This window comes from Vulpes vulpes, chromosome 14 (genome assembly GCF_048418805.1).
Source record: "Vulpes vulpes isolate BD-2025 chromosome 14, VulVul3, whole genome shotgun sequence".
NCBI lineage: Eukaryota > Metazoa > Chordata > Mammalia > Carnivora > Canidae > Vulpes > Vulpes vulpes.
In genome coordinates this window covers 44,584,457-44,611,754 of record NC_132793.1, presented here as the reverse complement: position 1 = coordinate 44,611,754, position 27,298 = coordinate 44,584,457, and the positions used below count along the sequence as shown (strand labels likewise).

Sequence of the window (27,298 nt, the reverse complement as noted above, 5' to 3'; positions counted from 1 at the left end):
TCTTGCCAGCGAAGAGGAAATCTGACTTCAAGACGAGTACGGTCAACATAAATGGAAACTTGAAAGGTGCCAGTGTCAGGAACTAATTTGATGTCTCGGGACTGGGCAAGAATTAGGCTGAGGGCGCGCGCACACACCAGCGACCTGCAAGTAAGTACAGCCTTGCACCTGGTCCTAGTTTCCGTTGTCTTCTGAGTGATCTCATTTCTCAAAATCTGCGCGCCTGCAGGGATGGGGACTTGGGGTGGAAACATTTGTCTTCTGGGAAGGGCAAAGCACCACCTCGTTGCCCGGGGCGGCCGGCCTTGACACGCTGCGATCCCGAGTGGGAGCCGCGTGGAGCCGGGTGGGGGACACTACGAGCCCTCCTTTGCCGGCCTCCAGAGGCGCTTCGCGGGAGTCGGCGAGCACAGGGGTGCCAGGCGAGAGTGCGAAGGGCCCTTCCCAGGCCGCGGGCCACTCCTCCCCTCCTGCGGGGTCGGACCAGGGCCGCGCTTCGCAGACCTTCGGCAGCCTCTCCGCTTCTCGAGGTTGCCGACCCCGACCTGGCTGCGGGTTCCTCCTTGGACGGCTGCAGGGCTGGAGGCCGCGGCGCTGATTTTTTTTTTCTTTTGGTACTAGTGTCCCAGGTAGCCGTCGGGGAGCGCGCCGGGGTTCACTGGGAACCCGGCTCAGTCTGGCTCCGAGGAGTTTCTCGAAAGCGCAAACATAAAATAGGTGTCCAAGCGGGGACTTTGGGTCTAGGAATTGCCCCTGGGTGTCGAGTTGCCCAGGCGGCCCTCGGGCCCCTGAGAGGCGAAGACGCGAGGGTCCGCAGTCCCGCTGCGCGGCGCGCTTCGTGACCCCCGGAGGGGCGAGAGGGGGTGCGCCGCGCTCCCGCGCCGACACCCCGGTCCCCGCTCTGCCGGGCACCCAGCTGCCGGGCTCACAGAAGCCCCCACCCCGGGCCCCCCGCGCCCACCCGGCCTGAGCCGCCGCAGCCGCGCCCGCCCGCCAGTCCCGGAGGGGCCCGCGCCCCAGTGCGCAGGGCGAGCGCGGGGCCCGAGCCCGGGAGAGGCTTTGTGTTCGCTGGAATGAGGGGTTTGTGCGTCCGTCCCAGGGGCACGCGAGAGACACGCGCAGCCCGCCTGCCCGCTGCCCCGCCCGGCCCGGTGCGGCCTCCAGGCACCTTCCGGGCCCCCGCCCGCGGGCCGTCGCCTTTGTTCGGCACATTAGCATAAAGCTGCCTTGGATCTCTCGTTTAAATAATTCCACACAAAAGGAGAGTGCATGAAAGAGAGCGAACAAGGGAGGATCCGCGAGGCTGCGCCTTCCGCGGGCGCGGGGAGGGCCGGCGCTCGAGTGTGCGCCTCCCTGGGAGCCCGCAGTGCCCCGGCAATCTGCTGCGCACCCATTATTCGGCCGGGGGCCGGGGCCGGGGCCGGGGGTGGCGGGGTGGGGGGTGGCGGGCCGCCTCTTTTATCCTCGCGGCTGTGCCGTCGGGGCCGCGGCGCGCTCCGTGAAGTGCCCTCGGGGCTGTTTGTTTCCGCCTCGGGTGGGTCCCCGGGAGGGGAGGGGGCCAGAGGCTGCCGGGCCCCGCGGCGGGAAGGTGCTGTCGGCTGGGCCTGGCGGAGGCCACGCCAGGAAACACGGAACAGCGGGAGGCGGAGACTCGTGCCCGTGAGCGCTGGGCTGGCCCCGAGCGGACCCGGACGACCTGGGACGCGGGGCGAACGGGGGACTGCGGGCGCCGGGGCAGCCCTGCCCGCTCCCCGCTGCCCGCTCCCCGCGCGCCGCCGTCGCAGCAGACACTGGCCGGGAGGGCCGCGGGGCCTCGGTCCCCCTCCTGCCCCCGCCCGCCCCAGGGGGTCCTGGGGTGGCTGGGCCCTGGGGGAGGAAGGGGTGCGTACAGCATCTGGGCCTCGGCGCCCCCTTTCCCGTAGCTGCTTTGGGGTCTAGGTGTGGGTGTGCGTTCGCCGAGCCCCCTAACCCTCTCCTACCCCATCTCTGGCCTCCCTCCTCCGTCCTCCCCTCGTCCCCCCCTGGTCTCGTCCCTACCCCGCCCTCTGCAGTCTCTCACACCCCGACTCACCACACACACACACACACACACACACACACACACGGCTCCCGCAGCCCCCACTCTCCGACTCCCACCTCCAACTCCCCTTCTTTCTCCGCCTCTCCCCCACGCAGCTCTTCCCCCTCCTCCCGCGTCCATCTCTCCCTCCTCTCCCCTCCGGTCGGCCCGGCCCGCTCCTCCCCCGGCTCTCCTCTCCCCCTCTCTTCCCCCTCCCTTCTCCCCCCTCCCTCCCGCTCCCCCCACCCTGCTCCCCCTCTGGCTCTCCCCCCTCCCCGCAGGCCAACGTGTGTTATTTTATTTGTCTAGAGAGAGCCTATTTGTTCAGTGATGTGTGGCCTCCTGGCCGCCGGCTTTAATGGGGAATGCGGAGGCTCGGGGCCTGGGAGCATTAGCATACAGCTGCCGGCCCGCGGCTCCCGCGGCCCAGCCCGTCGTCACCTCGTCTCCGCCCGAGAACAATCAGCAGCTCCTCACCAGCGGCGCTTTCGAGCCCCGCTCCCAGCTTCTTGGCCAGCGCTCCCTCACCCGGCGCCGGGCGCGCTGCCTCGCTCCCTCTCTCTCACACACGCCTCTTCCCAGGGTAAATATTGACTGGCTGGCCGCACATTTTCTCCTCGGTGTGGTGCTCCCTTTCCTCTACCAGCTCATCTTTTGTTTTCCTTTGCCCTTGCTGCCGTGTTTGGGTCTCAGGCGAGGAGCCAGTTCTGGAAAGGGGGTGGGTGCACCCATCACAAACCCACCTCCCAGCCGCGGAGGCCTGTGATTTGCGGGACTAAAACTTGGGGAAGTTAACTTGGGTGTTTTCTGTCACTGTGCTTTGTTCAAAACTACGGAATTCCAAGATTAGCCCTAGAGCCCAAGAGGTCCCCTGCTCAACAGCAAATGCTGACATACGTATGCAGGGACTTCACGCATTCATCTGTCCACAGCATCCATGTGGGGGCACGCACAGAGAAGTCCCAATATTGCTCCCTCGCCGCCACCCTTTCTTTTGCCAGGCTTTATCATTGGTGAAGAGTCAGGATCTTTATTCTCTCCAAGCCCTAGACGTGGTCAATTTCCAGGCCCAATCGATGACTCTGGGGTTCTTCGCTCACTCTGGCAAAAGTTGTCCCGCGGTGGTAACACGCTGAAGTCCACGCATATGGGCTGAAGTTGATGCCTAGACTCAGGAAATTATTCACTTTGTGAATATGGGCCGATGGTGAGAATGACCTCATCAGACATTCTGGAGACCCATTGTGGACATTTTCAATTCCAAGCCTACTTTTTAAAAAGCAAAGAAAAACTATCACACATAGGATAGTTAAGTTTTAAGGTCGGCATTGCCATGTGGGGTCACATGTATGTGACTCAAAAGCTTTTAATGGTAATACTTGGTCGAAGAAATCCTAACTGTTGATCTTTGAAATTGTTCTGTTAATCTCCACCCAAGGGTCCCAGGGCCTGTCACAGAAAACTCACTCCATTTGCTGATGAATTTGACCCAGGACCTCCCCCCACGGGAGGGGGGCGTGGTGGGAGAGGGGGGGACAGATCCTCAAGCTGCCTTATTGGCTAGCCCCTGAAATAGGGTTCTGTGTGTAGTTGGTTTGCAGTTTCAGGAGCCAACCAACCAGTAGGGATTGTTCTCCATTCCAGTTTCACAGTTTGTAGCCTATGGCCAAAGCTGGGCCTCCCTTTAAATGACCCATGCATTTGGGTAAAACATAAGCGCAAAGGAATTAGCAGACCTCATTGCTTGCCTTTGATTGAAGCAGAAAAATCGGAATCCAGTTTTCTGGAACAGTTTTCTTTTTGAGACATATCAGTTTGATAATGGGTGTATAATTCTGCATCACCAACTCTGAGTTTTCCTCCTAATGGCTGTGTGACCCTTGTAATGTGCCAACTTTTGCTAGATGTTAACATAAATATGAAAAAAAGGAAAAAACTGGAATTCCATCCATAAAAAACAATTTTAAGTCCTGCTGACCAAAAATTCAGTCATGAACGGGGTCACGCTATCTATTAAAAGAGATCCAAATAAACGAAAACTACTGTTCCTGCATTCATATGTTTTCTAGTGGGCACTAACATTGCTTTATTTATAAGAAAGAGGGTTTTGGAGCCACATTACAGGTGACATGTGCCAGAGGCTCTGCAGAGCAGAGCAACAGTGCTAAGGGTCAAAGGAAATGAACTAAACTGATTCCCCACTACTATTTTCTGATCTAAAACCTGCATGTGGGCCTGTGTGATCTTTGAGTTTTCACTCTCCTAACCCACAAGGTTAAAATACAGAAATTATGACAGCAGCTGTGTCGTTTTCAAAGTTCCCATAAACTCTCCTAGGCAATGAGTTCTTACGATGTTGACTTACAGGGCTAATTTCCTATCATCTGTTTCACCAGTTTTCCATACTAGGCAGAGTCCGTCTTTTCTTTCTTTTCTTTTTTTTCTTTTCTTTTCTTTTTTCTTTTCTTTTCTTTTCTTTTCTTTTCCTTTATTTTCCTTCCTTCCTTCCTTCCTTCCTTCCTTCCTTCCTTCCTTCCTTCCTTCCTTCCAACTTCCTAACTTCCTAACTAACTTCCTAACTTCCTTCCTTTTCCTTCCTTTTCTTTCCTTTCCTTTCTTTTCTTTCTTTCTTTTTTTTTTTTTTTTTCTTTTATCACCCAGGAGTATTACTGGGTAAGCAGGTGAGGAACTACCACAATTGGCGGCAGGGCATTTCAGGAAATCACTATCACACCCAACGAAAAAAACGAGTTTCACGTAGTACATCCCACTTTATTGCTGATCATTCTGCCCTGTAATAGGCCTGGTGCTCAGAAGCGGCTCCCTGCCCCAGGATAGAGACCCACGGCCGTGCGCCGCCTACTGGAGCGATAGAAAACTTCAGGGGTTGGTAGAGGCGGAAAAGCAGCCACAGAACCCTGCGGCGGGGGTGGGGGGGGGGGGCCGGGGGGCGCTGGGCCTCAGAAGGGTTTCCTCACCCCCAGGAGCTCCGGGAGTGAAGACGGTAAAGGGAGACCCCGGCCACAGCTAGATGATGCCTGGCCACGCGTACATGGGCAAGTGGTAGTGATTATAGTGCAGGTAGTCCAGAATGCTCTTCTCCACCAGCGACTTGTAGATGGTTTCCTGGAAGACTCTTTTGAGATATTTCCTGGGTTTCTCCTTCAGGCTGATTTCCTCATCTTCTATCTGCCGGGCTAACTGTTCTATGGAAGGAAAGTCTTCCTCCTGGAAAATGCAGGAAGAGGCCACATCACAGAAATTACTTGGACAAGAAGAGGACAGTTTCACTAAAATTTGAAAAAGAGTGCTCGCCTTCCCAAGGATGGTCATTTTCCCCCCTAGTTTTTAAAATTTTTCATTTGTAAAAAAGATTTTATTTATCTGTCATGGGAGACGTAGAGGGAGAGAGGTGGAAACACAGGCAGAGGGAGAAGCAGGTTCCCTGCAGGGACCCCGACGTGGGACTCGATCCCAGGACCCCTGTAATCATGATCTGAGCCGAAGGCAGATACTCAACCACTGAGCCACCCAGATGCCCCTAAATTTTTCATTTTTAAAAAAGATTTATTTATTTATTCATGAGAAACAGAGAGAGAGGTAGAGACGCAGGCAGAGGGAGAAGCAGGCTCCATGCAGGGAGCCCGTCGTGGGACTTGATCCTAGGTCTCCAGGATCATGCCCTGGGCTGAAGGTGGCACTAAACCACTGAGCTACCCAGGCTGCCCAATTTTTCATTTTTTAATTGTGGCAAAATAAACATAAGATTTACTGCTATAACCTTTTTTAAAATATAAAGGATAATTTATTTAAGTAGTAACCCAGGATACACATATAAGAAAGTCATCCAATTACGAAGAAAACAGAATTGCACCATGTATTTTGTCAATTGCTATAGAAAAGAAAAATAGAGAATCTTTTGCCCTTAAAGCCTGAAATCTTTGACAAGAGTTTATTTTTTAATTTTGTTTTTTCTATTTTAAATTTAAATTCAATTAATGATCATATAGTGTATTATTAATTTCAGAGGTAGAGTTTAGTGATTCATCAGTCTTCTAGAACACCCAGTACTCATTACACCATGCGCTTTAACAATTTTTTGAAGTGTACAATTCACTAATGTTGAGGACATTCACATTGTACAACCATTGTCAGCTCCTGGCCGTTCCCATTCTACTTTCTGTCCATGGACTTACTACTCTGGGGACTTCATATAAGTGCGATCAAATGGCAAATATTTGTCTTCTTGTTACTGGCCTACTTCACTTGGCATAATATTTTCAAGGTTCAGCAATTTTAAATTCTTTTCTTTTTTTTTTTAAAAGATTTTATTTATTCATGAGCAAAACACACAGAGAGAGAGAGAGAGAGAGAGAGAGAGAGGCAGAGACGCAGGCAGAGGGAGAAGCAGGCTCCATGCAGGAAGCCTGATGTGGGACTCCATCCCGGGTCTCCAGGATCAGGCCCTGGGCTGAAGATGGTGCTAAACCGCCGAGCCACCTGGGCTGCCCCAGTTTTACGTTCTTAATACAGGTAAAAATGATCTGCAGGTCACACGTGTTTTAAAAATAAGAAGTGATTAAACACTTTTACATGAAAACTTCTAGATGTTTCATGTGGCTACAGCCCTGTTAGGTTCTTAGTAAAGTCAAATTTTATTGACATCTTTAAAGATAAGGCTCAGAGAGAATAAAGTTAAAGTTGAGAATCACACAGTGTGTATCTGTAATATAGTAGTGGTTTTTCCAACATTTTATTATAAAAATATTTAAACATCGAGGCAGGTTGAATTTTACACTAAGCACCAGTGCACACACCACTGGGTTCTACGGCCAACCTTTTATCCTATTTGCTTCATCATACATCTGCCCATTGATAGGAGGTTATTATACAATGCACTTCACCAAGGTGTGAGCTGTGTGCATTCTGAACACCGCAGTAACTCCAAATAACCCTAACAGAAGAGTCACGGGGACTTTGATGGTATATTCATTATTGAATGTCCAATAATTTTTATTTTGAACAGGAAAAAAGTAGGTAACTTGCAGAGTTCTAATGGATCATTTATTTATTAATAGTTAAGAATTTTATAGATAGGAAAATAGGTTCAAACGATATGGAAGTACAACAGAATTAGCACTGGGTTATTTAACTGAGACACTACCAGGTGTTGGAGATGACACACTCATTGCTTGGAAAAACAGTGAGTGGGGCTCAGAAGACTTCAGCTTTAAATCAGCTCAACAAAACAATGACAGGGAAAAATGCACCTGATGCCCAGGACTTAATAATAGAAGTGCTGAAACATTTGAGTGTTGTCAGCATGTCCCCAAGCATATATCCCATAATATTCCCCAGTTTTTCAGAGAATTGTATCAAGCAAAAACAACTTCACAATAATTGTAGACAATTTGGGACTCATGTTGGTGCTGTTCTGACAATGGGGTAAATACTGTAAAAATCACAAAATGGAGCTTTTAAGTTTATCTAAGACAAATACTGCTCTAGATTATAAACAGATTTTTGTGCATTTGTCTCATAGTGGGTCTTCTCTGTGTGACCATCTCCCCCCCATGTGAACATCTCTCCTCTTCAGTATGACCATCTCTTGCCAACACTTACTTCCTTTTTCTTTTTACTATAGCCATCCTAGTGGGTATGAAGTGGTATCTCATTATAGCTCTGATTTGCATTTCCCTAATGATTAATGATATAAATCTTTCCATGTCAATGGTTTTACTTCTGGATTACCAGTTTTATTCCATTGACCTATTTATCTGTCCTTACACAAGTACTATGCTGTCCTTGTCACTGCGGATTTATAGTATGTTTTCAAGTTGCAAAGTATGAAGTCCTTCAACTTTTTTTTTATTCCCAAGATTGTTCTGGCTATTTGGAGTCTCTTGAATTTCCTATGAATTTTTCCACTTCTGCAAAAGATGCCATTGGGATTAATGCATTGCATTAAATGTGTACATTGCTTTGGGGAGTGCTGCCATTTTTAACTATATTAAGTCTCCAAACCATGAACACACATGTCTTTCCATTTATTTAGTTCGGCTTTAATTTCTTTCAGAAATATTTTGAGGTTTTCAGTGTACAAATCTTACACCTCCTGTTTAAATTATTCCCAAGTATCTTATTCTTTTTGATGCTATTATACATAGAATTGTTTTCTTAATTCCACTCTTCAATTTTTCCTTGCTAATATAGACAACTGATGATTATATGTTGTATCCTGTAGCGTCACTGAATTCATTTATTAGCTCTAACATTTTGTGGATTCTTTCAGATTTTCTACATATAAGATTATGGCATCTGAGAATATAGTTTTACTTCTTCCTTTCCAACATGGATGCCTTTTGTTTCTTTTTTCTGCCTAATTGCTCTGGCTAGAACTTCCAGTACAATGTTGAATGTAAGTGGTGAAGGCGGACATCCTTGTCTTGTTCCAGATCTCACATCAAAAGCTTTCAGTCTTTCACTGACTGTGATATTAACTGTAGGCTTTTCATAAATATCCTTTATCAGGTTGGGGCAGTTCCCTTTTATTCCTAGGATTTTTAGTGTGTGTATGTGTGTGTGTGTGTGTGTGTGTGTGTGTGTGTGTTACCATTAAAAATGTTTGATTTAGTCAAATACGTTTCCTGTATCAATGGAGATAACAGCATTTTTTCTCCCTTCATTCTATTAATGTGGTATGTTACACTGGTTTATTTTTATATGGTAAACCACTCTTAAATTCCTGGGGTAAATCTCACTTGACCATGGTGTAAAATTCTTTTGATACACTGCTGGATTTAGTTGGCCAATATTCTGTTGAATATTTTTGCGTCTAAATTCATAAGGGATATTGGTCTAGTTCTCTTCTCTTTTGATGTCTTTGGCTTTGGTATCATGGTAACACTGGCCTCAAAGAATGGGCTGGAAAGTGCTCCTTTCCCTTCTATTTCTTTGAGAAGTTAGAGAAGGATTACTGTTAATTCTTCTTTAAATGTTTGATAGAATTTGCCAGCAAAGCCATCTGGTCTTGAGCTTTTCTTTGTTATGAGGTTTTTGATTGCTAAGTCAATACCTTTACTTTTCAGGGTTTTTTTTTAAAATTTCTTCTTGTATCAGTCTTGTAGTTTGCGTATTCCTAGAGATTTGTCCATTTCATCCAGGTTATCTAGTTGGGTGGCATACAATCATTCACAGTATTCTCTTATAATCTTTTCGTTATTTCTGTAAGATCAGTGGAAATGTTCCCACTTTCATTTCTTCTTTCTTTTTCTTTAAGAGAGGGAGAGAGAAGGGGGAAAGGCAGAGGGAGAGGGATAGGAGAATCTTAAGCAGGCTCCATGCCCGATGCAGAGCCCAACTAGGGGCTTGATCTCACGACCTGAACTGAAATCAAGAGTCAGACACTTAACGGAGTGAGCCACCCAGGCACCCCTCTGACTTTCATTTCTGATTTTAGCAATTAGAGTCTATATCCTTAGTCTAGCTAAAGGTTTGTTAATTTTGTTGATCTTTTCAAAGAATTATCTTTTGGTTTCACCAATTTTCTCTGCTGGTTTTCTACTCCCTATTTCATTTATCTCTACTCAAATTTTTATAATTTCCTTCCTTCTGCTAGTATCATATTTAGTATAATTTCCTTAGGGTATAAAATCAGGTTAGTGATTTGAGATACTTCCTTTTTATAACTGTAGGCATTTACAGCTATGAATTTCCCTCTGAAAACTGCTTAAGCTGTATCCCATTACTTTTGGTATGTTGTAGTTTTGTTTTCATTTGTTTCTAGTATTTCTAATATATATCATTTGATTTCTTCTTTAAAATCAAAGAAGTTGCTTAAGAGTCTGTGTTTAACGTCTACAGTTTTGTGAATTTTTTCCTTCTGTTTTTGATTTCTAGTTTTATTCCATTGCAGTTGAAGAATATACTTTGTATGATTTAAATCTTTTAAAAATGTATTGACACTTGTTTTGTGGCCCAACATATGGCCTCTCTTGGAGAATGTTTCATGTACGCTTAAGAACAAAGTGCATTCTGCTGTTGTTGAGTAGAGTGTTTTGTGTGTATCTGTTAGGTGTATTTGGTTTATAGCATTAAGTCCCCTATTTCTTTACTGATTTTCTATCTGGTTGTTCTATCCATTATTGAAGGTGAGATACTGAATTCCCCAGCTTTTTAGAACTACTCTTCCTTTAGTTCTATCATCTTTTGATATATATATATATATATATATATATATATATATATATATATAGTTCTGTTGTTAGGTGCATATATGTTTATATTTTTAAAGACTTCATTTTATTTTAAAGATTTTATTTATTTATTCATGAGAGACACAGAGAGAGAGGCAGAGACATAGGCAAAGGGAGAACCCACAGGGAGCCTGATGCAGGACTTGATCCCAGGACCCCGGGATCATGACCTGAGCCAAAGGCAGACAGGCACTCAAGCACTGAGCCACCCAGGTGCCCCTGCATATATGTTTATAATTACTATCCTTTTGAAGAATAATCTTGACTATACAAAATTACACTTTGGTCTGTTACTCTTTGGCTTAAGTCAAAGCTAAATGCAATGCTAGTGGATTTATAACCTGTTCTCTTTACTTCCACGAAAGGACTTGTGAGGTATTACAATGAGCTTGTTTTAAAATAAATGATTCATAGATTTGAGATGACTCATAATAACAGTCAAAGGTAATAGTCTTTTTTTCCTTTCTCTTCATGTGGAGGGAGAGCTATAGGATATCATAGTTAATGGGACTGGACTGCTGTACTTTCCTATAGACAAGCTAGAAAGTGAAATGAAATGGGTTATATCATCTCAATATCTGAGAAAAAGAATTACCATTATTCTTTAGTGAAAGCTATCTTCATTTTCCTATTGCCAGACTCTTAAATGAACTCCTGCATATCTATATGAGTACTGCTTCCACCACAGCAGGTCTCCACCAGTGTTACTTGAGGGAGGGTGGGGGTGGACAGCACTTACTGGGAGCTGTTCTTCTGTGCTGTTTACTTGTACACATTCCCTCCTTCAGTCCTCCCACTGCTCTCTGAGATGGAAACAGGTAGCCCATGGCTCCACAAGGATCTGAGTTGCAGGCAGACACCACTGCATGCACCACCTCTTCCTCTTGACAAATGTAATTGCAGAAAGCAGAGCAAGACTCCAGTGGAGGCTTTTCTTCCAGAAATTTCACTTTCTGGAAATCTAAAAAGCTACGAGAATGGTGGGAGAGCCACCACACTAAGGATTGTGTCTTCCACAAATGTTCATGGTCACTTCTGGTCTACTGAAAGGGCCTGTTGTCCACCTGACTTCATACTTAACAAACTGACCCAGAGAAAATGTCTGTTTTTTTTTTAAAGATTTTATTTATTTATTCATGAGAGACACAAAGAGAAGCAGGGACCAAGGCAGAGGGAGAAGCAGGCTCCCTGTGGGAAGCTTGATGTGGGACTCGATCCCAGGACCCTAGGATCATGACTTGAGCCAAAGGCAGATGCTCAACCACTGAGCCACCCAGGTGTCCCCAAATGTTTGTTAGGGATAAAAGGTTGAGGCTATCTTGGTGAGGGCCATGAAAAGTGACTATTGTTGGGTTTGTAGTTTACTTGGAAGAGTGAGGAAAGCTTCCCCTTTAAGCTTGATGCTAACCCCCTTGGTTCTGTGCAAAATATTAACTGAGGAGCTCAATTCTGGAGTTTTAAAGGGTTTAGGCAGAGAGTTTTGATGAGATAACTGGAAAACTAATGAGTCTTTACTACGGTTTAGTCATAAGCTGCAGAACATAGTCTGAGAGGAAGAGAGGGACCTAAGGAATAGAGTGAAATTCAGTAGCACCAGGCTTACAACTCAGGTTCATAATTCAACCTGAGCTGACTCCCTTACAGATTTAGCATAAAGTGCAGGGACCCATTTGATCTGTCGCATTTATTCAAATTTTAGTGACTTTAGCAGTGGATGACCTTTGTATGGTCACAGTGTCCTCTGCCTCCCTCATGTACATTTACCTGCCTGCTTCCTATCTGTGTGGATCCTAAAGACAACTGAGTTTGGCTTATATTTTAAACCTATTTCCCCCCAATCTGAATCTGCTTTGGATTCATATAACTATTTACATTTCCCATCTTGGACTCCAGGCATAAAACCAAAAAGGAGATGGACAATGTAGGGAAGATACTAAATCACACAGTTTAGTCCATGTGGCTCAAGGCCTATGCGCCTGGCTTTGGAATGAGAGACCCTTGAGTTTAAAGCTTTCTGGTCATAGACTGTGTAACCAATGGCAGATCCTTTAAAATCTTTCAGCTCTTTAGCCTTCTTGATGGTAAAGTCAAAACTATGATTGTAATGTGTCCTGGAGGGTTCCTGTTCTGGTTGAGCCAAGTGGTGCATGCGGTAGGGACTCAGCACATGATCTGCAGCTGTGCTGCCCTTTGGTGGCCTACACCATGGGAACCTTTGACAGGTCTGGGTGCTCTCAAGTGGAAGTGGTAAGAGTCACAGGACTTGCCCATTTAGACAGTAAAACATGGTGACACTAAGCTGTGCCCCAGCCCTTGTCTGACTGGGGCAAGGGAGAATCTAGGATGGATATCTGACCACTTTTTGAGCATAGATGTTAACTTTCCACAACTCTGATAAAGACTCTAGTGTTGAAAAAAAGAATTTAATTTAAAATTCACAAATATTTCACTATTTACATTGCAGAGTCACATTTCCTCTTGAACGTGGAGACTTTGGGAAATGTAGCCTAACTTCCAATTAGTCTCACTTTGAGAAAGAAATTTTGGTTATTAAAGAGGTGTTTTTGGATACTTATTGTCTTCCCTTTACATTTTTATAAAACACACACACACACACACACACACACACACATTTAGTGAATGGCTGGCAAGTATGGGCAGAAACTAAAGGAATGCAATGTTCATTCTTGAAAACAAGTAGATAAAACTCAGATCCAGTTTCCAGTCAAGTCTGCCTGTTACCTGATAATGAAAATACAGTTATGTGTAACAAGGAAAAAGAAAGCTGCCTCTCATAAAAGGATTTAAATAATCCACTTTTCCTGAAATATTGTTGTCTATGTTCGCATAGTTCATAGCTTGTTTATAGGCAATACAGTTGGTTTTAAAAGTAGAACCAAAGGGGGAATGAAAAGTCGAAATGATCAACTAAAAACTGCTTGTAATTTGCAAGGGATAACTCACATATCTATTAATCACTCTTACCTCCTTGGAGGTCAAGATCTGGCGTAACTCTTTCCTGAGATCAATAAAACGATCATGAAAGAGGGCCATGCACCATGGCTCCATGAAGTAGCTAGGGAGGAAAGAAAAGATTCAGTTAGCTGGAAACCCTCTCATTACCACTAATAAAGTATTTACCTGCTTTTTTGCCTTTATAAATTACAGCTCTGGCCCCTTTGCAATCGTTTGCTCATAAAATGCCTCGTGGAACAGCCTGGTCAATCAATTTTTTAAATGGATGTTCCTGATGTAAGGCCAGGTTCCATAATTACATTTAAAGTGGTTTAATTCAGAGCTGAGGCAAGACCCAGTGAAGAATCCTGATTTTATCAGAATTTAAAAGCCTGAAGACTTGTAAAGAACGGTGTCTCCATTATCTGCCCTCATTTGAGAAAAACAGATTGCAGGATTAACTGAACTGCTGCATAAACAAATTACATTTGGGTAGACAATAACACAAATGTTGTTCATCATTAAGGTTTCTGGATTAATAATGACCAGAAAAACAGGCCACCTCAGTGTTGCAACATGGTCTCCATACAATTGCACTGATGCTTAATTGAATCTCTTTTTAGGAGAGCAGCTCTTTTGGTGTTTATATTGGCTAACTTTTCACTGAAAACTGTTTGAATAAATGCTTTCTTTCATGGAGAACAATATGGTCATCCTGTATTTACAGATGATCACTGGAAAATATGATGCATTCTAGGAGAACCAAGAGCATTTATTGGTATTTTAACTCTTATTCTATTTTAATGCCAAATGTCTTGGAACCAGAAACATCACTTCTTCAGTGCTGGAGACACGCTGATCATGTGGGTTTCGCTCTTCTCCGGATGTGAGTTTGTCGTTCCCATTACTGCTAATGGATGCCATGTGTGTGCACAGGGGAAGAAAAACTGGTGCCCACGTGCAGACGAGCACCTTCTGTTTTTCCAAACGTAATTCTTAGGGAAGGAGGTGATGAGTCCCAGGGACCACTGATGCCTTAAAGGACAAGTGTAATGACAAGATTCTGTGCTACAATCAGCACGGCATTCAGTGTATCAGTTATTACCTATCACCTATTTGCTGGACCAGAATATGACCGAATTTCATGCTTAGTTACCTCCTTTGTTGTTATTCATTTAACTCTTAATTCCACTAATATTTACTGAACATCCATTATGTGCTCAGCACTGTTCCGGGTCTGGGGGTGGAAAACACTAGGAATCAAAACAGACAAGCATCCCTGCCACTGTGAAACTGATACTCGGGATCCCTGGGTGATGCAGCGGTTTGGTGCCTGCCTTTGGCCCAGGGCGTGATCCTGGAGACCCGGGATCGAATCCCACGTTGGGTTCCCAGTGCATGGAGCCTGCTTCTCTCTCTGCCTGTGTCTCTGCCCCCCCCCCCCCCCCGTGTGACTATCAAAAAAAAAAAAGAAACTGATACTCAAAAAACGATAAATAAGTAAACATACAGTGCGTTGGGTAATGAGAACTGCTTTTTGAGAAAACACAAGTCAGGCAAAGATGGGGGCCACCAAAGGAAGGCTCAAGCAGGGGAGGGAGCGAGAGAGCCTCCAGAGACAGGGAACAGCAGATGCAAACACCTGGAGGCAGGAATACCTGCATAGAGCACCTGGGGATGCTGAGTGGAGATAAGAGCAGAAGTGGGACAGGGCGACCTCAGGAAGGTGATGGGTGGGACAGATGCTCCTAGAAGCAGAAGTCCAGTCAGGACTGTTGTGTGCAGTAGTTCCCCCCGCCCCCGCACCTCCTGTATCCTAGATTTTCGCTTTCCAAGGTTTCAGTGGTTTCAGTTACCCCACAGTCAATTGTGGTCTGGAAGCAGGTGATCTTCCTCCTGACATATGGTCAGAAGGCCAGTAGCAGCCTCACACTATGTCACAGTGCCCAAGTCATTCATCTTGCGTCATCTCATCCTGTGGGCATCTCATATCATCACAAGAAGAAGGATGAGTAGAGTATGATATTTTGACAGAAACCACATGCACATAACTTTTATTAAGTATATGGCTATAATTGTTCTATTTTCTTATTAGTCATTGTTGTTAATCTTTTACTCTGCTTAACTTACAAATTAAACTTTATTGTAGATATGTCTGCATAGGAAAACACAGTATATATAAAGGCTCGATACTACCCGTGGTTTGCACCATCTACTTGGGGTCTTGGAAGGTATTTCCCTCAGGTAAGGTGTGGGGGACTACTGTAGTCACTCCATGGCCATCTAGTACAGCACTTGCAAGCAACAGGCATCTTATAGATCTTCACGAATGAAAGAACGCACATTGCACTTGTGTATACTGCCTGGCCCTGACTGGTCTTTCCTTAATATAGAATAAATTTCTGCTAAATAAATAGGTGACAAAACTCTACAAAGTGTCCCAAGATGCACAGCATTATGAAAAAGAGAGCCTCATTGGGAATAGTGGGAAGGCCATATGTGAAACCAGGATTTCAGGATGGTCCGCTGAGCCCCCCAGCAAACAAAGCTGAGGGTATCAGAAGGGCACCTGTGCTCGCCTCTGGAATTATTCAAGGCCACCTAATCCTTAGTGAAAGGAGCTGAGTTGATGGGCATTCTGTATGGGGTTCTGGGCCCCTACAACCCTGGCCAACATCCAACAGCCATCTAATTCCTGGAGCAAAGGCACAGGGGCCATCTTGGCAGGGATGGGCACAGTGGGGCGATGTTTTGATACATCTCAAAGCATAGCTTCGTGGACAAAAACATCAATTATACCCTATATCTAGGCTATATGTTTATTTATTTAGTTATTTATTTATTGTTTTCTAGGCTATATGTTTGTTTGTTTATTTATTTATTTTTGTTTAATTAGAGAACATGGGGTGGGGGTGGAAGGGGCAGAGGGAGAGGGAGAAAATCTCAGGCAGACTCCTCACTGAGTGTGGATCCTGACACAGGGCTTGATTCAAGGACCCTGAGATCACAACGTGAGCTGAAACCAAGAGTGGGAGGCTTTACCAACTGAGCCACTCAGGCGCTTACCAATGGGCCCTTTTAAATTTGTGGGTACTTGTGGTCAGTTGCTGAGCTCTTTGGTGTGTGTTTCCATAGCACCATCAGGGGTTCCCAACCTCTTGGTTTCAGGGATCTACAGCCACATCCCTCTAGGTGCCACATCTTCTATCTTTCTGCCTTCCTCACCCCAGCACGGCCCTGCTCTCACAACCCAGGCACGGTTCAGGCAGTCTTAACTACCTGTCCTCCTCATCATCTGCTTTACAGAGGGAATTTTGGGGAACCCCATTCCCTGAGGTCACAACCTGCCTACCCCCATCTCTGGCCCACTATTGAATGCCTAGATTCCCTTTGCCTCTGTCCACAAAGCCAAACACTGATGGCTGGAGAAGCAAGTGACCCTTAATGTTCTGAGAATACAGTTGCCAAGCCCTTCTGCACAGTGCCTGCCAGCAAGCAGGAGGAAAGGTGAGGATTAGGGTGGAGGAGCATAAGGAAGTTGGATGTTTTTACAAATTTCTTCTTTTGCTGCCTTTGCAACTCTCCATGCATCTCATGCCAGTGTCCAGCAGAAAAGGCACCTGGCTATTTGATGCCCTCTCTTCTCATCACAGTACACTGAACAGCTTGCTGACCAGTGATGTGGGAGACCCGAAATCTTATTTCTCTCACACTTCCTAGCACTGTCTCCTATGGGAAAACGCTTTGGGACCCTCATCCAGAAGGTGACAATATCTGTAGCAAACTATTTGTTACCTATACTCCTGGAATTCATCTGTGGCAGCCATTTTTACTCATAAAAGAGAAAAGTTTATAGAATTCAATTCAGATGTTTCTTGTCTCTCAAGAAAGAACTCCCAGGTTCCATTAAAGCAAAGTGTATAATGGAAAGAGATACCTTAGAAGCTAAACCAAGAAGTTGACTTCCAAAGGCTCCTTGTCAATTTTAGTGCAGCCTCAGTGGCAGCCCCTATAGGGGTGACCGACACCGGCATCATGAAATGCTAACCCTCCCAGAGGAGGGGAGAGCTGGTGCACTTCCCAGAGGAGCGTGTGGGTGCGGGTGCCTACCCTGTCTGGAGGGCGGCTTCTGCACAATATCAGATTGCTCGGAGCCTACCACCCTGATTGCCTCTTTAGAGGCATAAAGTGACACCCTTAGCCAAGGGTAAAACAACAACTTCAGACTCAGGTCAGTCTCTGAACAGGAGTCTCCACTGGAAGGTCATACATTGCAATTGCACCTCTCACCAGGTGGCATATAGAACTGAATGGGATTTCAGAAGATGACTAGCACATAATCTGCAGTTTCCAAGACGCTCTCCGTCTGCTCTGTTTAAATTAGGATTCAGGTCAGGCTCTTGAGTCGGGGTGGATATAATTAGCCACAACTCCATTGTCAGATGAAGTAGCTGCTATTTTGTAGGGCAGGCGTTAGATATAAGGTGCTTTAGATAGTGGTGAAAAGGAATGGGTCCTTTTGACTAAGAGGAAAAAACATACTAAAAAATCTACCCAGACAAGAATCTCATTTGCAAGGTTCTTCCCCAGTTCTTACAGAAACTGCTTATTTTGGTAGTGATTTTTAAGGGCTCACCAGATGACCTCAGAGTGGCCACTATGATGAGGACACCCATTCTTTGTTCATGCTCCGGGCTGTAGTCCTTGGTCATTTACCACCCATAGCCCTACGTAGGTCTGTCCCTGTCGGTAATTCACTTCCACCCTCCCCTAGACCTTGTTTGCTTCTGGCAAATTAACTTTTTTTTTAATTAAAGAAGATTTTATTTTTAGAGCAGATTTAGATGTACAGAAAAAATCAGAGCAGAAATAGAGTTCCCGTACACTTGCTCCCACCGCTCTGTTTCTCCTCTTAACGCCTTGCATTATTGGTAAGGCACATTTGTTACAGCTGATGAACCAATATCAATACATTATTCTTAACTAAGGTCCACATTTTACACTGGGGTTCATTTGTCATGTTGCACATTCTGTGGGTTTGACAACTGCATCATGTCACACGTCCTCTACTGCAGCATCATACAGAACAGTTTCATTGCCCTAAGAATCCCCTGTGCTCTGCTTTGTCCCTCCTTCCCTCTGAACTGTGTGCAAATTAACACTTTAGGAAATTGACATAGAAAAAAAAAGGAAACTGACAGAGAAAATGGGGCTGTGTAACAATTTTATAAAAAAATTTTCCAGTATTTCCTTCAGAAGTAGAGTAATAGTCTCCCATCACAGAACACGATGCCCTCAAACTTGCCAGTCACCCCTCACACAGATGGCTGTGTGGCTTGAGGCTTTGGTTTTTTAAAGTGTTGGATGTGGGCATCAGTTTAGGATGAAAACCATTCGGATTTCTATTTTCTATAACGTGCAGGGAGCTAGACCTTTTAGGGGACATTTTTTAATGGAGGCATTATAATCTACTTGCTAAAAATCCATATGCTCGTGACCAAACCAAACCAAAGCAAGCACACGTGGAATGCTGGAGTGAGGTTTGCTCCCCGAGAATTTCCAAACCCAATCTGTCGTGGTCGAAGGTTGCTGGGAATCTTAATTCGCAAACCCTAATCCGACAAGGCCAGTCGTGGCTGAGAGCAGCCCAATGGCAGGGGGTCTCTTACTCACTGTGGGCTTTGGGTCCTCACAGCATCAGGCACAGCCTGGTCCCTAGGAGACTGAAGGAGCTGGTGGGAGCAGAGGTCCTACTCCAGCCGTCTTCCCTCCTCTCGACGGAGAGCTTCTGCACCAGCTCATAGCTCCCAGTTTGAGTAAGAGGGGGTTTAGAGAGGCATGGATCCCCATGGGCATCCTTTAAGTCACCCTAGACACATGGCAGGCTTCATTACTCAAATTAGAAAAGCTGTGAATTTAACCAAACTCATTTTGCAATTGGTAAGAACACAGAATCAAACAAAGGTGATCTCTGTTTGCTTAAGGAGGTTGGAAGGAAGTTTTGCTTTATGAGAAGAGTTAGGTCTAGTTTTCTCCCCACAAACTGAATGGCTCCTGTGCCTTCGCTTCTTTCCTTCTCCAGAGAAAGGAAAGGAGCATCTGGAATCCTTGCCAAGGCTGTGGTCACATCGCCATTGACTGCCCCAAGTGCTATGGATACTCAGTATTAGGGATAAGCTTTCAGGAAACATGTATTTCCATGAATACTGAAATTTTTTGAGAGAGAGAGTGAGACAGTGAGAGTGAGTGGGGGAGAAGGGACAGAGATAGAGAGAGAGATAGAGAGAGAGAGAGAGAGAGAGAGAGAGAATCTCAAGCAGGTTCCATGCTCAGCTCAGAGCGTGATGTGGGCCTCGATCCTATGAGCCTGAGATCACGACCTCAGCCAAAATCAAGAGTCAGCTGCTTAACCGACTGAGCCATCCAGAAGCCCCTGAATATTGGATATTTACAAACAAGAAAATACTAACTTCTTTCCCAATTTATGTTCAAAAAAGGAAGGCTAACTAGAGCCACGTTAACTAGGTAACATTCATAGCTGGTTGCCTAGAAATCTTCAGGAGCAAATATCAGGTAAGAACACAGCAACAAGGTGACTTGTCAGTGGCTGTGTGGATCTGGGTGTGAACATCACACAAATCATTTCTACACAGCCGTGAGAAAAAGTTTACACAAATTATCCAGGGCCCCAACAGACACTATTGTCTCTTTTCATCTTGCCAATGGCTGGCCCTAAGTCCTTTGTGGGGACTTAAATTCTCCATCACTTTTGCAAATGATACTCTTTTCTCAGAATCCCTGGGAAATGTCGACTTGTGGAACTCTATTAGCCATTCCTGATCGATATGGCTCAATCATTAAGCTATTGATCAGACTTGTCCAGAGTTCATCCTCATCTGGTCAATCAGCCAACTTTATCGACAAAATCACATAAGCTAGGTGGGGATCTGATAACTAGCTTAGCCCATTGGCCACACTGAAGGCTGAGAAAAGCAACTCCGCCGACACGCTGGAGGAAGTCCCATTCACTGGCCTTAGGAGAAAGTCCGTGTGTCTAAGGGAAAAGAATACAGTGGGCAAAGGATGTTGGTCTTTCAAGTCCTGGATCTTAACTGCAAGGCAAGGCATCCCTGGAGGGTGGGGAGGAGAGGAGAGAGGCCGAAGAGCTAGGCTGCACTCCCTGCCTGCTGAGGGTCACCTGGAAATGGCTCAGCTACGCAAGAGTTAGAGGAAAGGAGGCAGGGGCAGAGAAGAAATGCATACTTTCTCTGAGATCTTTCTTCTTTTTAAATGAAAATCATTGTAATTTTATCCTGGAGTGATAATAGTTTTTGCTTTTACACTTGTTATGGGGGCGCCTGGGTGGCTCAGTCGGTTGAGCATCTGCCTTCAGCTTATGGTCCCAGGGTCCAGGAATCAAGCCCCGCGTGGGGCTCCTTGCTCAGTGTGGGGGGGCCTGCTTCTCCCTTTGCTCCTCCCCCTGCTTGTTCTCCTTCTTTCTCTCTCTCAAATAAATAAAATCTTTAGACTGGTTAAGAGGATCCCCAGCTACCACTCACACCAGCACAGAGGTCTGCTCCCCTAAGGGTTGCCTTTTCTCCCAGAACAGGGGAACCATACAGGGTGGGGCAGTGGGAGGCTGCAGGCTTTCCTGGGGAGTGAAGTTCTCACTTCGAAGAAGTCCCTTCTTTGACTGACAGCATCTTAGGTTCAAGAGGGGAGGACAGACACCTCCCACAGTACCTGCTTGTAGGTCACGCCCACAGCGAGTCTCAGCCTGTGGTATCCATGGGCTGGAGCATGGCTGGTGGGATGTGTCTCTTGCATTTACAATCCAAGAATGCAAAAAGTGACAGATGTCAGGGTATGTCATCGAGGATGTGCCCAGACACCTTCGGGGCTAGGATGACCTACAGATGTGGCTGCTTGGGACTGAGCAAGCTTTGGAAATTTGATCTGGGGCATTTCCTTAAAAGAAATAATACTTGGCAATGCTGGGTCCTCATAGTCATGTGGGAGCCATGAGCTCACTTGATGCCGCCCATGGCTTGTCACTGTCATTAGCAGCCTGGCTGGTGTCATTCACCTGTGGGCTACAGAAGGCATGCGGCTGTGCAAAGCCTAGCAAAGGGGTCTGGGTGAGATGGAGGCAGGTCTGCAAACAGGTTTTCGGAAGCCACTCACCCTGTGTCTCCTTCTCCATCCTGGTATGGGTGCTAAGAACACATGCTATGTCCTAGCTTCCTTTCTTCTTCCATCCTCCTGCCCATCTGTCCATCCATCCATCCATCCATCCATCCATCCATCCATCCATTCATCCATCCCTCTACCCGCCCACCTAGCCAGCCATGCACCCATCCGTCCATCCTAGCAGGTCCAAGGAGGCCTTTCAAAACCCTATTTCTTTATTTCTAGCAACTGTTTTGCTCTGGTTCTCTGTTCTCTGCTGACTCAACCACCTCTCACAGAATACACATTTCTTCCCCACTGTGCTCCCATGAGGACTTTTCTCTCCTTTCTTTTCTCTGACCTTGGTGTCTTTCAGGGCTCCTGACCTCCATGGCTATAAAATGGGAAGGAAGGGGTCATTCTTGGCCATTAGTCAATCACAGCCAGACACTTTTTGGGCACCGAGGAAACCACTGTGCAAGTGTGGTCCCCTCCCCAGAAGCACACCCTGCAGGAGAGGGAATAGTGTTGGGGAAACTGAGGCATGTGCAGGCCACAGAGGGGCACATTGTGGGAGGGCAAGGCTGGAGGGGGCTTCAGCAGGAGTGACGTTGCCCAGTTTGCTTGTCCTCAGGTCTTTGTCACTGCATCTCTAGGTTCACTTCTCTCTGGCCACTGTTCACCAAGCTTCAATCACTTGGGAACCCATAAATTTTCCAGGGACATTACCCATTACTTCAAAAATTTTCCTTAGATTGATTAGTCTTTTAAAAAAACCCCGAAATAATTACTTCTCCCTTGTCCTAAGCCATGATATCTGCCAAATCACAGATTTGATGTGCTTGTATACTTTTTCTAATTCTTATTAAAATTATTCCATAATTAGTAAGGAATATGGTCTACTGCCTAAGGTCACACCACCTGGCAGGTGCTTATTACACTCTTGGGCAAGTCCTTTTTCATGACAGCTTGATGGTGAGGTGTGTTGTGTTCGTCCAGGGACAGTAACCCACAGACACTGTGCTAAATAGTTTCTGTGCATTATCTCACTTCATCCTAATTCCAATCCTCTAAAGTGGGACTTGCCAGCCCATTGTCCAGATGAAGAAATGGATTCAGAAAGGCCACACAGCTTGCCCATGGTCATACAGGGATGAGCTGGGTCTTAACCATAATTCTGCTTGATCTCAAAGTTCATGCTCTAAACAACCACACAACCCAGTCTCATTTCCCTATGCTCATTCGTGAGCATCTCTAGCAACTTTCTGAATCACCCCCATTTCCTCAATATCTCCTGCATTACCTAAGATTAAGTTTGATTACAGTTGTAAAAATTGTTTAAGTATTTTTTTCCCACACAAAAAAAGGCTAGGTGGAGTGTCCAGGATGGGTAGGGTCATTCCACAGACTTCAGAGCATAGTACTAATCCAGAGGGCATTGGGCCTCATGGGGCAAAATGGCTACTGAGCTCCAGTTATCACATACATGTTCTTAGATGGATACAGAGAAAAAGAGGGCCCTTCCCCTCTCTTTTAGGGAAGGTTCCTAGAAATCTCATATAGCACTTCTATTTATGTCTTACTGATCAAAGTTTGGTCATATGGCTTCCTGGGCTACAGGGGAGGCTGGGAATCATTGTCCTTTAAGTATAATGTATCATGCTATAAATCAGGATCCTGTTTCTGAAGAGGAATAAGAGAATGGAGGCTCTGTCTTCTAAAATAGCCCAAAGACCCTGTAGCATCTATGTTGAACAAAATTCTTTTCATACAGTTACATTCATGAAAATTGGGAGAATATGTTTTGTTAATGTTCCTGGGACCAGAATGTATCTATCACTCTAGATTCAATCCAGTCTCAAATTAAACAATCTGGAAAAAATCCCACACAAAACGTTTTCCGTATGTGACTGTCACCTCCAAGCCCATGGGAGAGCCCTGCTGCCCTGCACGTCCCCAGCTAGCCCATGGAGGCTGAAAGGCAGAGAACAGGCAATGATTTGTGTTTGTGCTGGAAGATTGTATTGTCATTTTATTCTGCCCATGGAAGAAAGTGGATTCATGCATTTCAATACAATTTTTAAAAATAATAATAGGAACAAATAAGTATTTCCAGTTAACCCTAGGTTTGCTCAGAAATTAAATTACACATTTCTGGGGCAGCGGAGTTTACTCAGGGATGCCACGTATTACAGGGGCAGCCAGAAACAAATAAACAAGCCCTGGAGTCTGAAATGGAAGTCTGATTATGAATATTTCCTGCCCAAGCTGAGTTTGCTAGAAGCTCTATGTGGTCAATTTCCTGCTTTGAGGCATTTCTGGAAAGGTAAGATTGATGATTTTGAAAGCAAAACCAACTAGTCATTTGACAACCAGTCATAATTGTCACTTGCTAAAGATCGGTGATGATCTTGCTGTCACAGTCTGGAACTGGCCCCAACCAATAATGGGGGTTTACTGCTCTAAGGAAAAATGGTTTACGACGCACTAGCACTAGAACCAAGACTCTAATCTTGGGCAGAAGTGGCTTGGGAACTGCCTCCATCTTATTGCTCTAGGCTCAGGGATGCACGGGGTGACGGTCGCCGAGCTACCCAGAGGCACCCTAGAGCCAGATGCCAGCTCCGCCTAAAGCCTGGTGTCTATGGTCCGGGAAGCCTTTGTCGGGCTGCGGGGGGTCGGGGGGCTGGGGGTACTCAGAGGCTGCCATTGGCTGCAGGCCTCTAGCACAGCCTGGACTCAGTTGTCCGTGAGTTGGACACATGCAGAACTGCCTCCAGAGGGAGATCCTGATAAGCCCACGGGCCCTGGCACCCCCACACTGACTTGGGGAGGCCATGCTCTCTCTCAGGCACAAATCTTCTGAGGCTTTATTCACAGTGTCTTAAAGAACACTGATTCTTGGAGCACATTTATCCTGAATAAGTAAGTGTCAGCACCCAGGTGGGGCTGAGGACAGAGCACAGACTTCCTGCCTCCCTGGCCCCTAGGGTCCTGGTTTTCAGAAATAACTATTCATACAGGATCATCTGAAAGGTCTGTCTGCTGTCCATTTGTTTCTCTGAATCCTGGATACTTAGACCAGGAGAAGCTGCTTCACCTGAGAAAACAGAATACATCTATCTTATGACCCTCACAAATCCAACCACTGATGCTACTTCCTTCTCTATTTTGACCTTGATGGAACTCAAAGACAAGGCTGTGAATTTTCTAGATAAAGACCTGTGCTCAAATACCCAGCCTTTGCATGCAGCTCAGCCTCTCACACGGCTGTCCTGCCCTTCATTTCCCATTTACCCAAGCCTTTCACTTTTGATCCCAGATGTACCGCTTGTTGCTAATGCAATCTCGAGCTAGTTAGCTTTGACTTCTCCCAGCTTCACCCTTCATAGCTGTAAAATGGGGAGAACAGTAGTCCTTACCTCAAAGACTTACTATCAGGACATAATGAGACAGTCCAGGAATAAGGTTGCCTTTATGACCGGCACAGGGGAAGGGCTCTATATGTCTTGTGTTGCTTTGATGGTGATGATGATGATTGTTCTTATGTCTTTTTTTAAAAATTATTTTATTTATTTATTCATGAAAGACACACAGAGAGAGGCTGAGACATAGGCCGAGGGAGAAGCAGGCTCCCTGCGGGGACCCCGATGCAGGACTCAATCCCAGGACTCCAGGATCACGCCCTGAGCCGGAAGCAGATGCTCAACCACTGAGCCACCCAGGTGCCCCATTCCTGATTATATTTTATAGTGTACATTTGTGTAAGCTACCTCCGATCTTTTGTGGTATGAATTAGAGGTGAAATAATTAAGATAAGCACTTTGTTGTTTAATTGGAAGACAGTCTTTCTCTGGCACAACTCTGCAATTTTTTGTCCATGGGGATTGCTTTTCTACATTCAAGGGTGTCTGCATAAACTATTTTAGCCACAGTTTTATGGCAGCTATTAATTTTAGCTGCACGAAAGTTAAGAGAGACTTCATAACCAGCCTCCATCATGTTTTGCCACGCACCAAAGAGCTATGTAGGAATCCATAAAAAAAACGTAAAAATGGTTAAACTGAGGCCTCGATGTATTTTTTTGTCTGCACTGATGAAGGTTAAATAAAAAGAGGAAAGACAGAGTGCCTTGGTTTTGCTGGTTTATTTTGAAGAGCGAGGCGGTTAAGGCAAAACAGTCATCCCAGTGGTTCCTGGGACGTCTCAGGAGGGCGGTGAGGAAAACTGGCCACGGTTAAGGTGCACGCCTCTGGAGGCCCAGCTGGGCCATGTTTTCTTCTGACCTAACTTCTTGCTGACCTGCCAGAGCAAACCTGTCTTCTTGTAGAAGAGTATATTTTTATAGACTGAAGAATTGACCTTCTATTTAATTTTACCAGTGGAAGCCCAGAGCGGCCCTGTCACTGCAGGGGGTGAGTGGGTCTGGTGGCCCTCGGCCCGGTGTCAGAGCACGGGGATGACTCTCTGCTCCCTAGCTCTACATATCTGCCTTTTTATTTCCATCTGTGGCATTTCCTTGCACATTGCTGGTTTATTAGGGGCTGCATTAATTGAATTTGTACAATAAATCTAGTGCCCTGGGAGTCATCCAGCTATTTACATTGATTTGTTACATAAATTCAGGCCGAAGAGTCTGAGGCAAGGTTAGCATTTAATTCTGCAGCAAAGGGAAAGCTCTTAGGGCTCAGCTTCCCTTCCTGAGTCGTCCCTTCTTGTTATTCTGTGTCTCTCTTCATAGAAAGCACAACCATTTCCCTTTAATTAGGCTGCAGCGAGCACAGCCTAGCATTAGGCCACTCAGCCACTCAGCCACTCAGCCACGCTTACGGCCATGGCCATTTCCTCTCTATGTTCTGTAGGAAAAGAAAAAAAAAGTGTTTATATGCACGTATAAACCCCCACAAGTCCGAGGGTGGGGGGGGAAACAAAGGAACCAGGTGGAATTACCTTTTGTGAGACCGAGGCCACAGCAACTAGTCAACACCAGAAAAGCAAGATATTTTGCTGCCTCATTATTCCTTTGGTTAAACTAATTGCCCTTTAAATTTTAAAAGGGTGCTTAGTAGAAATATCACTCACTGGTACAGGGTATATAGCATGTTTAATACAGGTTTATAGTAATTCAATAATTAACACATGTTTAGAATAATTCCCTTTAGGGGCACCTGGGTGGCTCACTCAGTTAAGCGTCTGCCTTCAGCTCAGATCACGATCTGGGGTCCTGGGATCCAGCCCTGCATGGGAGCTGCCTGCACAGTGGGGAGCCTGCTTCTCCCTCTCTCCCACTTGTGTGCTCTCTCTCTTTCTCTCCCTCAAATAAATAAAAAATCCTTAAAAAAGAAAGGCTTTCATAACAGGCTTTTCTAATTAACGTGTTTATTTTTTTTAACTGAGGCTTTTACTAAATATAACGACAAGCCACAAACTGTTCCTTCACTTTCTTTGTCACTCTTATATTTGCAGGTCTGCAGTTTCCAGAAATCAAGTATTAAAATTCAACAAAGCAGTGGATGCTTGGCCGGCTCTGTCGGTGGAGTATGTGACCCTTGATCTCAGGATCATGAGTTCAAGCTCCACACTGGGCGTGGAACCTACATTAAAAACAAAACAACTAACACATTCCTGGTTCTTACTTCTCTCACACACAGTAATGAAGGCAACGGATTATAACCCATGAGATGGTACTAGAATCCCTAAGTCCCCACTGATATGGACAAGTGGATAAACAAATGGAGGAGTAGGGACAGCTCTTCCTTACAGTCAAAAGCTAACTAGTAAGTGTAGAATAAATGAAGGAGTTGCAAAAATCTCCCCGTGGTTCCCTAGTAACAGCTGTTTCTGGCAAGAATTGTGTATG

The 27,298-nt window shown here is 45.6% G+C and overlaps 1 protein-coding gene and 1 long non-coding RNA gene across 4 annotated transcripts in view; one reads left to right on the top strand and one right to left on the bottom strand.

Annotated features, from left to right (window-relative positions):
- LOC140595404 (uncharacterized) lies at positions 1-27,060 on the top strand. 2 transcript variants are annotated; one of them, XR_011996988.1, is made up of 2 exons: positions 1-150; positions 26,905-27,060. It is a non-coding gene; the product is annotated as an uncharacterized lncRNA (long non-coding RNA). The 2 variants fall into 2 exon arrangements; XR_011996987.1 differs by lacking the exon at positions 1-150 and adding an exon at positions 25,070-25,163.
- The window catches only part of CFAP61 (cilia and flagella associated protein 61), a 277,436-nt gene continuing 254,948 nt past the window's right edge, over positions 4,811-27,298 (bottom strand). For both annotated transcript variants that reach the window (XR_011996986.1, XM_026002334.2), the window contains 2 exons: positions 13,300-13,390; positions 4,811-5,287 (listed from right to left, as the gene is read on the bottom strand). Coding sequence is in view for 1 of the 2 variants with exons in the window: in XM_026002334.2 (XP_025858119.1) it covers positions 5,087-5,287; positions 13,300-13,390 (292 nt within the window). In the remaining variant the exon portion in view is untranslated. The remainder of the gene's footprint in view (positions 5,288-13,299; positions 13,391-27,298) is intronic.